We start from the raw sequence: 17244 nt of genomic DNA, 5'->3' as shown, positions 1-17244 counted from the left end.
CACCTTGACCTCCCAAAATACTGGGAATATGGGCTTAAGCCACCATGCACAGCCCTCTGCTATATTATTTTTTAAATGTTTTGATTGGGGAAGGCATGTCTTGAAAACACCCTCTCCAGCCTCTTGATCTTTAGAAGTTCCTACCATGTCCATATGGGTCCAGAAAAGATTGTCTCTTTTAATACATGTGTGGTAAGTTAGTGGTGAACATACTAACTAAATCTTTTTAAAGAAAAAAAAGCTCATTAACAGTGTTGGAACATCTTAACTGCAGTATTTCTCTAGTCTGAAGCAAGACTACTTAAACTTTCCTCGAGGATGTGTGTTCCATTTCCCCACTACTGGTCCCTCAAGGCAACTGTTATGTGCATACCACTCTGTTGGGCATGGGAAAGGATCCTTGACCTCTGGACGTACTCAGATTAACTGAAAAGAAAGCAAATGCCAATACATTGAGAAGGATAAGGAGAATGTAAGAATGGTTTGATGTACAAACACTGGCAATTAAAATACCTTTAATTTTATGTGTCATATGTTTATAATAATGCCATATTCCTCATGGTTTTAAATTCCATGCACAAATATAATATTAAGTAGTTGTTATCTAAAGTGACATCTCTACCTGAAACTGTTTGGTAGCAGAAGTGAGTATGCAAAGTGTAATTTGAAATATTAGAAAATAGTTCAAATTTTAGGGAGAGATTTATTTGTGATAAGAACACTTAACATGAGATCTGCCCTCTTAAATCTTTAAGTGCGCAACACAGAATTGTTAACTAAAGTCACAGTGCTCTACAGTAGATTTCTAGAACTTATTCATGTTGTATAACTGAAACTTCACACATGCTGAACAGCAACTCCCCATTTCTTCCTACCCCCCAGCCCAGACAACCACTCTCTGTTTCCATGAGTTTGACTATTTTAGATACCACATATTAGAATAATGCAATATTTGTCCTTCTGTGACTGGCTTATTTCACATAACATCATGTCCTCCAGATCCATCCATGTTGTCACCTATGGGCAAAATCTCATTTTAAAGTCTGAATAAATACTTTATTGTGTGTACATACCACATTTGCTTTAATGATATTAACCCATAGGAAGAACAGTTTTTAAAAGTCACCTCCTATAGTTAATAACAAAGTACCATGTTCTTGAAAATCTCCAAGAGAAGACTTTGTGTTCTCACCCCAAAAAATGATGTGTGAGAGGTAATGCTTATGTTGATTAGTTGGATTTAGCCATTCCACAATGTATATATAATTCAAAACATCATGTACATGATAAATATAATGTTTATCAATTAAAATGAATTAATATTTTTAGAAGTCACCTCTTCTAGAATTCTGATCTCTTAATGTGTCCACACAATAATGTAACCTTCCGAATAATTCTAACCTTCCTAGGAAAATGTAGGTTTTCCTACATTTGGGACATATTGGTACTTTGGAGGCCCTTTTTGTAGTCTTTTCTATCATATATTCATTTGCCCCTTCCAAATTTCACTGAAGATTGGATCTTACTCTGTTTTGCTTATTTTGTAAGATAGTAGGAGAAATACATGTGTAATATTTTACATCTCTACTTGTCAAACCTTGTTTCTCTGACAAATTTTACTTTATCTTTTTTGTGACCCACTATATCAATATTCCCCAGAGGACAGAGTCTTATTAGGAGTGAGCCTTACCATGATGTTAATAAGATGATCAAAGCATGTACCTAAAGAATGCATGCATTCATCATTTGTTATGTAATGATAAATGACACAGAAGTATCATTGCCTTCATCAGAGAGCCCAAGGGGTAGAGAGAAGAAAAAGAGGCATGTATATTCACCCAAGGAAGTGAAATATAAGTTAAAAAATAAATGAAGAGAATCCATGCCAAAAATGGTTTTTCTTTTTAAAATATCTTTGCCACAGAAGAACTGTTGGTAGCTGAGAAACCACTATAAATTATTTTTTTGATAAGCATCGTACCAATAGATTTTTTTTTCAGGTTTTTCGATCCCTTTTCTTAAATTATCTTAAGATTCTTCTGGCTGCAAAATAGGAAAGCTACAAAGGAAAAGGCCAGTAGCCCAGCTATTAAAGAACACTGTATCATCAATTGCTTATTTTCTATATTTTTATGTTCTTTGGGAGAAAAAAGTAGAACTGGTGTGTCTTTTAAGGTATTATCAAGACATGAAAATGAAAAGGATATATCTGTTCTTGCCTTCTTGTCACATTAGGTGATATACTCTAGTCTGTTGTATTGAGATGGTATTTTGGCAACCCTGTGAATAGATTTGTTTAAACTGGGCCTAAAACATCGTATTCACTTTTTCTTTTTTTAGAACTACCTTTGTTTGGATCTCCATCTCCTACTTGTGACACAACCCTGACCTCTGTTTTTGCTCTCTACCTGGTACACATGCCCTCGTTCATAAGGAGAAATCTATCTCTAGGAGGCATGTTAGTTTACTTTGATGGTTGCTGTTACAGCTCATTACTCTACAGTTGTATTACTTCAGAGTGTGTGTGTGTGTGTGTGTGTGTGTGTGTGTGTGTGTGTGTGTTTAATCCATGAATATATTTACCATTTGATGGAACAGTTGGGAGACTTTCCATCACAGATGTCAGAAAGCCAAATCCACACTGGCTGAGGCAAAAGGGGAAGTTATTGTATCACATAGTAGGAAAAGTCCAGTAAGTCCAGTAGTAATTGAAGATGTCCTTTGACCCAGGTGCTTAAAATGATACCAGAGCCCTGTCTCCCAACTCTGTCTTTATTTCTAAGCTCTCTTTGGTGACAGGATGGCTGATAGAGGCTCCACTTCTGTGTCCTTTCAGATTCTAGAGATTGTTTGAACAACAGTTCTAGGCCTGGCAGTCATTCATACACACACACACACACACACACACACGTACACACGCACACCCATACCAATTATATGCCTATCTCTGTACCAGTAGCTCTAATCAGGAGAATGGAATGTGCTGATTAACTTAGATCCAGGTCATATACTGTCCCTGTAACTGGGAATGGGGTCAGCTCCATAGTATTCACATGGATTAAGAACTGTTAGCTAAAGATAAAACATTTATTGTGTGCTAAGAAAATGAAGAATGCCTTCTACAATGTTAAATGACAAATGAAATCACCAGTTGCAAGATCCTAGTGTACAACCTATTGAATACAACATTGTTAATGTAACACTTTCCTGGGTGAGATATGCTCATTGAACATGAATAACAGAAGAATCCTGAAGCAGTTCAGTCTGTATAAAAGACTTTGAGAATTACTGAATAAGTAAATGTCATTTTACATGTGTACAGACTGAAGGCTAGAGGTGTCACTGGTTCAAGCCCACATGAAAACCCAGACCAGAGGAACCAAGAATATAAACTGAATTTCTACTTTTGGCCCTGGTAAAAGAACTAGATTTGCCTTCCCATCTTAAACAACCAGCAAACCCCCCCAAAAATATTTAAAACTGCAGTCAGGCATTGATCAATAGGTAGACTAGGACTGTGATAACTGAAGGAACACAAAATGATTCTTACGCTCTCTCTAGCTTACCGTCTGGAGGCAGTTTCCAGACCACAGCACATGGAGGGAGAGTCCAAGAAAAGTCTAAGTGGTCTACCCCAGTTGAGGACAAAGAGTTTAGAGAAGCAAAGCAGCAGTTGTGTAGGTGGAGTGCTTCGGGTAGAGCACTCTGGAGATCTGCAGAAGTCTTCTTGAATCTTGCTGATGACTTGTGCGTCAGAGGAAACTGTTGGAAAACAACCAGAAATTTTTGGTTATTATAATACTGCTTTAAATAAGTGTTCTGTTTCCTGGTCTCCCACCACTGTTCTTTTTGTGATTCAGATTGTTTTCAGGAAACAACGAGAAAGCAATAGACTGAACAGTGGTTTAAACTCACTGAAAGCTGGGAATCATTTTGCCTACCAGTATAGGAGTGGAAAGACATTATAACACATGGAGCATTGGCTAAGAATCCTCAAGAGGGTATCATCTTAGTAGTGTGACCAAAATTAACAAACTAAAGGCTGCAGTGAGGAAATAAATGGAAGTTGTTCAAAAGAATACAAATTGATTCTCTAGAGATGAAAAATATATCTGAAATGAAAAATACACTGGATTGTGTTAACAGCATATTAGGCATCACAGAAGAAAAGATTAGTAAACCAGAAAATACAGCAATAGAAAATATCCAAAATGACGGACAGTTTTTAAAAAGGGGAAAAAAAAGATGAACATAACACCAGTGACCAATAGGATAATATCAAGCAGACTAAATAAGTGTAATTCAAGTTACAGAAAGAACAGTGATGGGAGATCAGGAGACAAAACAAATATTTAAAACAATAATGACCAAAAATTTTATAAATTGGATGAAAACTCACAGATTCAAAAAGTGCAGTAAACACTAAACAGGAAAAAAAATGGAGAAAACAATTCCAAGTCACATCGTCATCAAAATCAGGTTAGGGGAAAAAAACAGTTTTCATCTTAAAGTGGTGCAGATGGTCCCTGCCCTACAATGGTTTGGTTTGTCATTTTTTGACTTTATGATGTTATGAAAGCATTATGCATTCAGTATTCTCCTTAATTTAGGATTCAGTTACACCCAGATAAACCCATTATAATTTGAAAATATCGTAAGTATAAAACACATTTTTATCTTATGGTATTTTCAATTTCTGATGGATTTGTAGCAGCATAACCCCATAGTTAGTAAGTCTAGGAGCATCTGTACTGTGCCTCAGTCTGAAAGATATAGTTGTTCATCCCTCACATAATGTATAGGCTGTCTCTAATATCTAGAAATGAAATCTACATTTGGTTTCTCTCAAATTTTATTTTCAGATTTCAGTTTCATAATGTGTTTATGGTTTTATAAGATCTTAAGTGTGCATACTTAAACATAGGAGTACAATGTAAATTTTAAAAAGGATAGGAAAAAATGATTTTATACTACTGTTTAATGTCTTTAAAGGTTATTTTGTGTAGGACAAATATGTCAACTTAAAACAAATTATTTTCTTTTTCCACTGATATTCTTATATATCTTATAGTTTTTTTAAAAGCAGTTGGGGGAGACATACATTATATACAGATGAATTTTAAATGGCAGCGAAGTTCTCATCAGAAACTGTGCCAAGACAATGGAAATGACATCTTCAAATACTAAATGAAAATTTTTTAAAAATCTGTCAGCCGGGCTCAGTGGCTTAGCCTATAATCCCACGCCGTGGGAGGCTGAGGTGAGTGGATTGCCTAAGCCCACGGGTTCAAGATCTGCCTGGGCAACTTATTTCATCTAGATTTGAGTAAATACATTGTAAAAATGTTTGCCTTAATGACATATTACTCAAAGATGTCCCCATTGTTGAGTGACACAGGACTCTATCAGTAAATGTAAATTATTGCATCATATGAAGTATATCTTCTTACCACAACAGAATTAAATTTGAAAATCAGGCCAGGCACAGTGGCTCACACTGTAATACCAGCACTTTGGGAGACTGAGGTGAGAGGACTGCCTGAGCTCACAAATTCAAGACCAGCCCAGACAACTTGGCGAGACCTCATCTCAACAATAATTCAAAAAGTTAGCCGGGCGTGGTAGCGTGTGCCTGTAGTTCCAGCTACTTAGAAGACTGAGGCGGAAGGATCACCTGAGCCCAGTAGATTGAGGCTGCAGTAGCCGTGAGTGTGCCACTGCACTCCAGCCTGGGTGATGACATGAGATTCCAACTTAAAAAAAAAAAAAAAAATAGTGACAGATATCTGAAAATTTTCTCACATACTTACAAATTAAGATACTGTACTACTAAATAAATGATGGGTTAAAGAAGAAATCACGAGATACATTAGAAAATATTTTGATCTGATTGAGAAGAAAATGCCACATATCAAAATTCATGAAGTGTGTCTAAAATAGTGCTTATGGGATATGGATACAATTAAATGCTTATATTAAAAAAGAAAATAAGCCAGGCTCGGTGGCTCAGCCTGTAATCCCGTGCCTTTGGGAGGCTGAGGCTGAGCCCACTATCCACTCCTGGGATCTCATCTCTACAATAAATCAAAAAATCAGCCGGGCGTGGTAGCACGTGCCTGTAATTCTGGCTACTGGGAAGGCTGAGGCGGAAGGATCGCCGGAGCCCAGCAGGTAGAGGAGCAGCCACTGCACTCCAGCCTGGGCGACTGAGTGAGACTCCAACTCAAAAAAGATAAAAATAAAAAGAAATAAAAAAAGAAAAAAGAAAATAAAAAGTCTTAATGTGTTAAGTAAGCTCCCACTTTAAGAGTCTAGAAAAAGAAGAACCCATTAGACCAGCTACTCAAAGGAAGGCAATATTAAAAATAAGAGCAGCAATCAGTGAAATAGAAAAAGAAAATTGAGAAAGGCAGGATTTATTTTACTAGGTCTTTAAAAGGTTTTAACTACATACTTTGGTAACTTCCTGTGCATTTCAGTCAATCCTTTTTCCTAATATATTACAGGAATACTGTCATTCATGTTGTAATATATATTAACGGTACTTCTTTAGATGACACTTTTACAACCAAGCCAAAAAGAAACTGAAACCTGGTTGTGTGGAAATGTTCTATTAGTGTAGAATTGACTTCAAGGAATTGTGAATCACAAGATACTCTGAATTGAGCTGAAGCTTTTTTGTCTTTCTTTGTTCAGTTTACCTGTCAGTAATAATGGGTATAGAGATTTTTCCTGTCTCTCAGCTGTGGACTTTAAGTAGTTTTTATTGCACAACCAAGTTGGTTTATTTTTTTTCTTTTCCTGTTACACCTATATAACATAACTTTAGGAGATTGATATTTTGAAGTGTTGATTCTATGTTGGTTTTTTATTACTGACATTTGAATGCAAACTCATTCATCTAAGTAATGAAACTAACTTTCAAAGTAGAAGTGTTTTTGGTTATGGCATTTGACAGTTTTAAACTTTGAACATGATTCAGTTCGGAAGTAAAACTATCAGAGGAAAAGAAGTTAAAAAGAAAGTTGCTTCCTAATCTTATAAAAAAAGAAGCTTAGAAATTAAAAATTATGGGTTTTATAATACTTTACCCTTATTTTGAAGTGGAAAGTGATTTTGAATTAATGGCCATATTTATTGTTATATTATTATTAAACAATCTGTACTTTGTAGCATAATCAAAAAATAAAAGAATTGTTTTGAGAACTTTGGTATTTATTTCCACTTCCTCAGCCTGGGTTTCAAACTGATGATTCTGTGCCACTGGCCATGCTTTCACTCAGAGTAGAACATTGGGCCACTCTTTCAACTTAGAACAAAACACAGACACCAGAAATTGTGTTGCATAACATTAATGTGGTTGTAATGATTCTATGCAAGTTGGGCATTAGCTCCAAGTAATTTTAGATCTATTTCTCCCTCACAGATATATTAGTGATTGGGGGAAGAGGGGATGGGTAGATCATGAAGATAGCCATAAAGAAATTTAAGCTCTGTTAATCAGATCCTATATTGAATTATGGTGAATGTATTTTTATGAGTACAGTTGATAATAATTCATTATTTTTTCTGCTTATGCTTATTTTAAAGTATTGTTTTGTACACCAGTTAATAAAAAACCCTTTTTATAATGTTCTTCATGTGGGAGCAGAACTAATTACTATATCGTCCTAGTAATTGTTCTACTGGTAAAATAAAATTAGTGTTGTTATAGTCTGACCATATTATATCAGCTTTTTTCTATAGTAATTGCTCATATTTAAAGAGGCTTCATTTATTTGTGGTAGGGCCAGTGTGTGTCAAGTAGGCTTTTATGGTATTTCCCTTAATTTTGAACAATTTTCTCACTCTTGAAATTAGGCCACCAGTTTTTCTGTTGTTAGTCATCTGTTCAAAGTGATGCTTCAAGCTGTGTTCACTACTTGTGTAGTTAAGTACGTGGCTCACAGAGACCCTGTAAATGCTCCCCTGTGCGGTCATCTCTGTAGCAGCTAGCTGTAGAGGCTGTCATAGCATCTGGGCCTCTTCCAGCTCCCAAGTGCCTCCCTCACTCCTGTCTGCTGCTGGCTACTAGCTGTTCCCCCTCCTCCTATTCCAGGCACTTAGCAGCTCCAGCCTCTCCAGCTCCAGCCACTTAAAGCTATGTTTCAGCAAGTCCCTGGTGCATTTCTTCTTCCTTTCCTGCTTTGGCCACCACATTATATGTCCATCCCATCAGGACAAGAAGACTAGGAATGGCATAGCATCAGTGCTCGTGGCTTAACTGTGCCCAGATCTCTTGGTTACAGATTAGTGTTCGAAAGTTATAAGGTGGCTAGTAGTTTTGACTAGATTTAACTCAACAAAGCAAGAAGCTATTGCCTTGATACTAAAGACACTCCTATTTTAAGTACCCCTGCCCCCCCCTTTTTTTAACAGAAAACTCCCGCACAATTTTATGTATTTACTGCTACTGATAATAGTCAGTGTTACACATTCACTTTTCATGGCTTAATAGTATAAGTCAAAATACTTTAGCTGTAGTAAAATTGGTGTTCAGATTCTAAATTTCATACCATATGGATCAAAAAGTTTACCACTTGGTGAGACAAACTCTGGTCACTTAAAAGAGGGCTTTCTAGTTGCTCTAAACATAAAAATGGAATGGTGGGGGGAGGGAGGGGGAGAGAGAGAGAGAGGGAAATACCAGCATTTCTTTCCCTTTGATTTTGATTATCTGTTCTCTCCCCTCCTCACCAAGTACTGTGCTGGAGAACTGACTCATCAGAGCCTCCCAAGGGAAAGGCTGCAGCTGAAATGTCATTGCCACTTTCCCAAGCAAAATTTCATTTCCCCTAATGTTTATATCACCTCCAACATGGCTTACATTTACAGCCGGCTTTGGCTTGGAAGGAATCATGAAGATAATGGTGAATTTTTATAATATCTTCCTATAGCACAGGTTTTCTTTTTTAGTGTTTGGTTACTTTCATTCTAACTGGAGATGTGAATGCTATAAACACGGTGAGAAGCAGGCTTCTTGTTTCTGTATGGAAGCCAGGGTTTTAGGTTATATATATAATACAGGTCTTACTGACAATGGCTTCAGTTTTTACCCAGGTCAAGGCCCAGGAGACACATGACACTTGACCTGTGCCACAAGGGCCCCTCAGTAGCCTACCTTCTCCCACCATGTCTGTCTCTTTCAGTCTGGTTCTGACCTGTGCCTTCACTGATAAGACTTTCTTGGGTGTCCATTAATTGATGCAGTCCTTCAACTCTGTTTTTAACAGAGTGATTAACTTGAAAGTTGTTCACAGGTTTAAAGCAATCTCAAATGTCGTGGTAATAGAGTTGTTTTCTTTCCATTTACAAAAGAAAAGAGGACTTCAGAACTAGTTGATTTTGCCCTTTGTTCATTAAGGTATAATTAATGGCATTTACTCTGTCACTTTCTTTTTTTTTTTTTTTTTTTTTGAGTTGGAGTCTCACTCTGTCCCGACTGGAGTGCAGTGGCCGCTCCCGGCCACCGCAGCCTCAACCTGCTGGGCTCCAGCTATCCTTCCACCTCAGCCTTCCAAGTAGCTAGAACTACAGGCGCGTGCTACCACGCCTGGCTAATTTTTTGATTTATTGTAGATGAGGTCTCGCCAAGTTGCCCAGGCGAGTCTTGAACCCGCAGGCTCAGGCAATTCACTTATCTCAGCCTCCCAAAACACGGGATTACAGGCTGAGCCACCGAGCCGGGCTACTATGTCACGTTTATTTGTCAGGTTGACCAGAAGCTTTGGAAGGAACCTACAATAAATTTCTGTGACCCACTTAAAAGATTGCTTTTCTTGGGACCATTTCTGAATTTAGTAATAATGTTCTATGCTAAAACTGATTTTTTAATTCTTTTGAATTCTGTCTTATCAAACACTGTCCCTGAAGGAATCAGTTGAAGATCACTAGGGGATGTCTACTACATGTAGTGCATTCTAGGCAAAAGTTACTCTCGGTTGTGATGTTGGGCTTCAGGCCCATGCTTGGGCTCTCCTTGGTGAGTTACTCCAGGCTACCTTTGCCCCCATAACTCCCTTCTAGCTTTGTCTTAGCATCCTCCTAAGCAGAAAGAGTCTTCAAGGTGCAACTTTTGACCTCTTATTTATTATATTTTGATTGTCATTTTAAAAATAGGTAATTAAAGTATAGCCATATCTGGTAAACAAAATTGTCTGCAGATGCCAATGGCTGTAAAGTTATCTGCAGGAAGCAGATTCTGTTTCCATCATGCTAGGTAGAGCAGTACAACGGAAGAGCTATTCGACGTTGTGTCATTTGTGCCATTGGTTTTTTGTTGTTTTTTTTTTGAGTTGGAGTCTCACTTAGTTGCCCAGACTGGAGTGCAGTGGCCGCTCCTTGCCACCGCAGACTCCACCTGCTGGGCTCCAGCGATCCTTCCGCCTCAGCCTTCCAAGTAGCTGGAACTACAGACGTGCACTACCACACCCAGCTAATTTTTTTTTATTTAGTAGAGATGAGTTCTCGCCAAGTTGCCCAAGCGGATCTCAAACCCGCGGGCTCAGGTAATTCACTCACCTCGGCCTCCCAAAGCGCCGGATTATAGGCTGAGCCACCGAGCCCGGCGCCACTGGTTTTTTTAAGATACCTTTTTCTGAGTTGGTAAAGTAGATGATGTAAACCTCACTGGTACTACAAAACTGCATATAAAATGAAACATTTAGATAAAGCATAATCACCCATTTTAAAAGAATATTGTCACTTGTTCTTTAATGTGTTTGACACTGGTGTCATTTTTTAGTGTCAAGTAAAGAATCTTGCTTTCAGGTTCAGCAGCCTTTCTCTGAACTCCTGGCCAGCTCTGGTTCCTAGTCCCCACACTCCTCACTTGCTTCAGAACTGAACTTACTTCCTGATGCACACAGACCACAGCCTGTGAGGGATGAACTCCCTGAGCTTCCTGACCCCAGCGCCCCACCTGCCTCACACACAGCCACCCTCTCCTCTTACCCGGGAGGGGGAAAGGGATCCATCAGTGACCTCTTGCTCAGGCCTGATTCCCAGGAATTTGTTTCCTTCCCTTTTCCCCACCTAACTCCCAAACCTGTCTCTCTACTTTTGCTCTCTATTGATGTCATTCTCTGCCAGTTGCTGGGCCCTAAAACCTAATGGTTGGGCCAGATCTTTCCTCTCTCCTTCACATCTGACTCAGTTCGTTACTAAGCCCTGTTGATTCTGCCTCCTGAATAACTCCAGTTCAATTTGTTCCTTTCTCAGTTACCGTTGCCGAGTTCAGATCCATATCATCTATTACCTGGGCACCTGCCATGGCATCCTACCTAGTCTGTCCTCCAGCCTTGCCCCCTTGACTGTGTCACTTTCCTTAACAATCTTCAGTGGCCCTGTGTTGCTCTCTGGGCAGAATATACATTTGCAGGCATGGAAAAGGCCTGTCTGCCTCTTATATCTCCTGCCAGGCAGGCTGTACCTTCCCCAACCCAGACTGCACATCTTGCAATTCCCTAAACACCACGTTGTTTCTCTCATGCTCTGTGCCTTTTATTTTTCTTGAAACAACCCTTCCTAATGCACCCACTCAAACACACACACACACACAAACACGCGTGCATGCGCGCACACTCCAGGCCTTTCTGCCCTCTAGGTTTGAGCAACTTACCTGGAGGCGATCTGGGCTCATGGGTCGCATCTTAAGCCTCAGTAGTATCCCTCCCCCCACCTTCCCTCACACTTTGCAAACACTTTAATTAGAGCATTTTTACACTGTTAAGCAGAAGAAACCCACTGTGAATTCCTTGAACCCGTATGCTTTTTCATCTTTGTATAGATCACCATTTAATAAATGCTTATGGATGAATTAAAATGATTAATTAATGAATAATTAATTCATCTTGATTACCTCTAGAGGAATAAAAAAGATCAACAGATTACAATAATACATTTTTTACAAATACAATCCAGTGTCATAGAGTTACAGAGGTCACAAAGAAAACTTAAGAAATATGGATTTTAGAAATAAAAATTCAAAAGGGAACCTAGTTAAGTCATGTTATACAAATAGAAGTTTAGTAAACCACTTGCTGCAAGACCTACTTCTAGAATAGTCTCACGGAGAGCTACATAAGCCTTCTAAATATTTAAAATTTTAAAAAGCCTCAAATGACTCAGGATGCCTTTATTTTAAAAAGCTATCCAAGAATGAAATGTATGAATAACAATTTTCTAAAGATTGTTTTCTGAGGTGTATGTGTGATCCTTTAATTGGCGAACACGGGCCCTGCTCAGACAGTTTAAACCTTCTCCTCAACACGCGTAATATGAAGAAATGCCTCAAGCTTTTCAAAATGGCGCATTCACTATTGCTGCAGGAAAGTGAGGGGGGGATCCGTTTTGTTATAACATCAAAGTAGTCAGCGCTGTTTGCCAAAAGCCTTTTTGTTTTGTAACAAAAGCACTGTCTACTCTGCTTTTGCTCTCCCAATGTAATTTTCAGACACTTTATCACAAGATAACATGAAATAACAAAATAATTCCTAGGACTTCCTTCATACTTTTATTCCATTTTTATTCACTTTACCAAGTAAGTGATACTGATTATCCTGAGACCTGGCAACCTATAAGCCATTTTGCGTTGCACAGACTTTCTCTAAGGTAACCTCACATTTCTATTGCTGTTTCGTTATTACATAATTCTTTTTATGAATCAGTGCTGTCTACTTCACTCATTCCCATCAGAGTGCAGCAAGATTGCATATTTTATCCAGTTTTATTCACTCTGAAGAACACAGGAATATCACAGAGTATCTGAATGTTGATCCTGGGCTTTGCTTCAGCAACTTCAGGAAATACTTCCAATTTACAGTCTCTGACCGTCATTCATAACCCAAAACCAACTCCATCTGCATTCCTGACCCTTTGCCATAAAAGATGTAGAGGGGATTATAACCTACTTTTCAAAATCAGCATAACATGTACTCAAGCTCAGTTGACAACACCCAAGAGTCACAAGCACACACCTATATTGGTTGAACCCTGGGGTTATTCATTGCAGCTCTATATAGATATTTGGGTCAGTGTGGTATTTTGAATGGTGATATACTATATTTCATTGATTCTTGTATGTACATTTTATTTTACATTTTAATGTCTCTGAAATTGAGATTTATCTTATAATCAATGACTTGTCATGATTTAATTGGCATGGTTCTTCTAAATGAAACATCATGTTGTGCCTTATATTCATGACACCTTAAGTTTGAAGAAATAAGTTTTATATGTATATTATAAAATTTATTTACTTTTTCTAAGACCTATTCAATATATTAATATAGCAGTTGTAAAAATGACAGTCTTAGCTGTGAATTTCATTATCTGCAACAGCTGTTTTGACAGATATTTATGTTGGAGTTAAACTGTCATGATTTGTGATTTTCACCCAGTTTTCTGCAGGAGGAAGGTACATATATAGGAAATGATCTCAAGTAAATCTCATTTGATACAGATCAGTGACTTCCTTGTGCCATCTCTCTTTTCTTTTTACTCATTTCTTGATGCATTTCAGCCAGTATTTTCTCAGAAATCTTAAATTGTTACTGATATTATTAAAGATTTTTAAATTTTATTCTTTAATGTTTGGAGTTTGGACTCATTGCTTCTCTGTTCTACTAATATTACTTCATATGAGTTAAGCTAGAATGGCTTCTCTTTCCTGTACATCCAAGTGTATAGGTTTCTTTACATGTGAATCCTTTCTTCTTTGGGGAGTCCTTTCTCAGGGAAAATGGAATTCAGTACAGTAGAACCTTCATAAGCTAGAATGTTTAGTGAATAATTTCTATACTCAAACAAGGTGTCTGATGAACTGTAGCTTCTGCAGTTTCTAAAGTGTAGTCTTTTTCTTTGCTAACATAATAAGTATTAAATATTTTGAGCAGAAATTGACCCTTTTTGATGATTTTCTTATGATACAGTACAATGAGTGTCAATAAGTGTCACATTTAACATATGACCCTATTTGTGACCACAGAAGTAGATTATCTGAAAACATCCTGACAAGACCTAAGACAAGCTCTATATTGCTTCTTGTCCTTTTCATGTCATAGTACTGTAGAAATGTCATAGTACACAGAAATTCCAGTAGTTCTATAACATATAGATGAGGCTGCTTGTGCCTAAGGAGACCCTTTGGAAAATTCCACTGCAGAAATTGTTTTCAGAGGCAAATTACAGAATATCGATTTGACTCATGTCATTTCTAAAACAGAAGAAATCGAGTTCTGAAAATAATGTTAACTGCTTGTCATTTCCACTCAACCAAGTTCCTTCTAAATGTAGCCATATTCCCTCTTCATTACAACTGTAGCCTATGTAGTATTGCTTTGATATGCATCTCCTCATCCATAGGTTTCACCTCTCTGACTCTGCCTCTCTTTTTTTTCAGGTCCATACATTCAGAGGGCCACACTGGTGTGAATACTGTGCCAACTTCATGTGGGGTCTCATTGCTCAGGGAGTGAAATGTGCTGGTAAGAGCCCATTCTCTTTCCCCTTGCCAGAGTCAGTGATGACGTCATAAGGAGTGAGGAAGAAGGAGATTTGCTGTTTTATTCACATACAGTAGGCTGGATCCTGGTATGCTCTTACAAGCACGTAGCAGACTGGATTCCCAGGAAGCCACTTTGAAAATGGTTATTTTATCTGCTCTCAAGCTTTGTGGACTTGACGGACAGCATGCTAGGGATCTGGTATCAGTCCATTGAAGAGAGAGAAGTGAGCTTGTTCAAAAAGTCTGATAAAAGATAAAAGTAAGGCAGTTATATTTAATACTTGCCTTTGATGTTGCAGTAACTAAATTTACAAAAATGATTTTTTTTTAAAAGCAATGTACAGAGACCTATGATTGTTGCCTTGGAAACTGAATTTTAAAGATAACTTGTTAAGCTAGATTGTCCTTGCTAAATTTCTGTGAAATCAAATTGAAGCTTTAAAAAATCTGTGGATTTCTCTTCAAAGATGGCTACCAAATTCTGAAAAACCACTTAGTCACTAATTTTTCTTTGTGACATTTTAAAATCTTGTAAATTCTTTTTGTAAAATATGACCGCAGTATCTTAGATTTAAATTTAGAAACTGTAAGGTTTACACATGAAGAAATAACCAACACAAGGATTTATTGAGATTTCTTGTGACATAGAGTGGTTGTTCACATTGTGCGAAATTTACCTATATAGAACAACTCTACTGAGTACTGGCTATTTATCCAAACTGCTATAAATTCTGGCATAAACTTAAAAATAATCATCTAAATTATAAGTATATAGTATTTGGTCATAAAATTTTCTTTCTGCTATCTTATTTGTGAAACTAAAGAAAAAAATTTTTTTACATGTCTTACATGAAGCTTTACACTAAAAAAGTATACTAAGTAAAGTATTTCAAAACGGTAACTATAGTGACTGTCAGATTTATCACTGTAAACAAGCTCATTTCTTTTGTGGTATGATTTTAAATGGAATGTTTTTTGTTGTCCATTGCATGTAGAAATTTCTGGGGTCTGATTTTTCTTATTTCTAAATTACATTTTCTTTGAGTAGCAGGGTACAGTATGCATTGCATAGAAATGTTTGAAGTCACTCTTCTTGCAGCTATTATTCCCTTAGCATCACTGAGACTTCATAAGGTCCCAGGCGTATATCACCATTCAAGGACCCTCCTCCCACAGGTAGTAGGGTGAGAATTCTGCAAGGGTAGACTTCGAGCTGTGCGGAGGCATTCATCAGGGAGAACCTCAGCTCAAAGTCCAGGCTCAGAAAGCGAATGAGGAAAACCTTATTGCTGTGGCCAGTGGTTTCCAGAGTCAACATGAGGAACCATCATTAGGAAGGCCATGGTTGTGCCTTTGCCCTGGAGGGCACAGAGTGGAGTGGAAGGTATTGATTAAGAGAAGGTACTGAGACAGTCCACACTGTAACTTGGCTTCTTAAAGGCAAGTTACAGTACTCTTCCCAAAGCACAAATTGCCAACTCTAGAAATGATGGTCTCAATAAACCTGGTTTGTCTTTATCAGACAGTTTTGATCAGCTAACAGTCTACAACAGTTTCATAACCATTTATGATCATCACTAAAAACTCTTCTTTTATGAGTAATGATGTATATCATTTACATTTCAAAAGAGTGAGGGCCATCTACATAAGAATTCTTAACCAGCTATTAACAGAGAACAAATATAACACCTGTGAGTAATCTTTGGCAGTGTGCTACAATTCCAATCATGTTTGAAAAGAAATGTTTTAGAACATTTATTATAGAATAACATGGGAAAAAGGAGAAGGAAAGTGACTCACTCCCTCCCCACAGCCACCCACATTAATAGCCTCCACCTCTTATTGTGAGTAAAGGTCAGACATTGAAAGAATAGCCTGGAGGAGATTTTTCATTTTATGTTGTATCTTGTCCTTAAAAGCATTATATGTTCTGTGTGATCCGAACCATATTAATGTGTAATATAAGCACAAGTCAACCCCTTTTGAAACCTTGAAGGGCTGGAATTTGAATAAGGTCTGTTTTCTATGCCCACGGATTGCATTTGGATTGAAAATGGCATTCTTAGGTCTAAAGTAACTCTGAGGCTCACCTGGCCCTTGAATACCTGCTTTATCTAAATCCGAATACAAAGAATTAAGCATGTAAAGAGAGAGCACACGCTATCTGTGATAGTCTGAATAATGGCTCCCCAAAGATGTCCACTCCCTAATTCCCAAAGCCTGTGAATATATTAAATTTCATGGCACAAGGAGTTTGCAAATGTGACTAAATTAAGGATATTGAGATGGAGGTTGTCGTGGTCCATTTTGTACTGCTGTTACAAAATACCACGGAGTGGGTTTTTTTAAAGAACAGAAGTTTGTTTCTCACAATTCTAGAGGCTGGAAAGCCCCAGATCAAGACACCAGCAGGTTTGTTGTCTGATAAGGGTCCAGGCTTTGCTTCCAAGATGGCACCTAGAAAGCTGTGTCCTCTGGAGGGTAGAAATGCCATGTGACAGAAGGGCAGTAAAAGGGACCAACTCTCTCTGTCAAGCCCCTTGTAAGAGTACCTAATCCCATTCATGAGGGAGGAGCCTTTGCAGCCTAGTCACCTCTTAAAGGCCCTATCTCTTAATACTATCACATTGGCAGCACCTGAATTTTTGAGAGGATACTTTATAACCACAGCAGGGAGATAAGTCTGGGTTGTCAGAGTG

At 37.9% G+C, this 17244-nt stretch overlaps 1 protein-coding gene across 7 annotated transcripts in view; it reads left to right on the top strand.

Moving 5' to 3' along the window:
- CHN1 (chimerin 1) overlaps positions 1 to 17244 on the top strand; it is a 139286-nt gene that overhangs the window by 100081 nt on the left and 21961 nt on the right. For all 7 annotated transcript variants that reach the window (XM_021714791.1, XM_008062644.2, XM_021714796.1 and 4 more), the window contains one exon: positions 14441 to 14525. In XM_021714791.1, coding sequence (XP_021570466.1) covers positions 14441 to 14525 — 85 coding nt within the window. The remainder of the gene's footprint in view (positions 1 to 14440; positions 14526 to 17244) is intronic.

Source organism: Carlito syrichta, unplaced genomic scaffold (genome assembly GCF_000164805.1).
Source record: "Carlito syrichta isolate Samal-C Ts95f unplaced genomic scaffold, Tarsius_syrichta-2.0.1 Scaffold305785, whole genome shotgun sequence".
Classification (NCBI taxonomy): Eukaryota; Metazoa; Chordata; class Mammalia; order Primates; family Tarsiidae; genus Carlito; species Carlito syrichta.
Note: the sequence above shows the minus strand (reverse complement) of the source record. Positions and strands in the feature narration are given on the sequence as shown.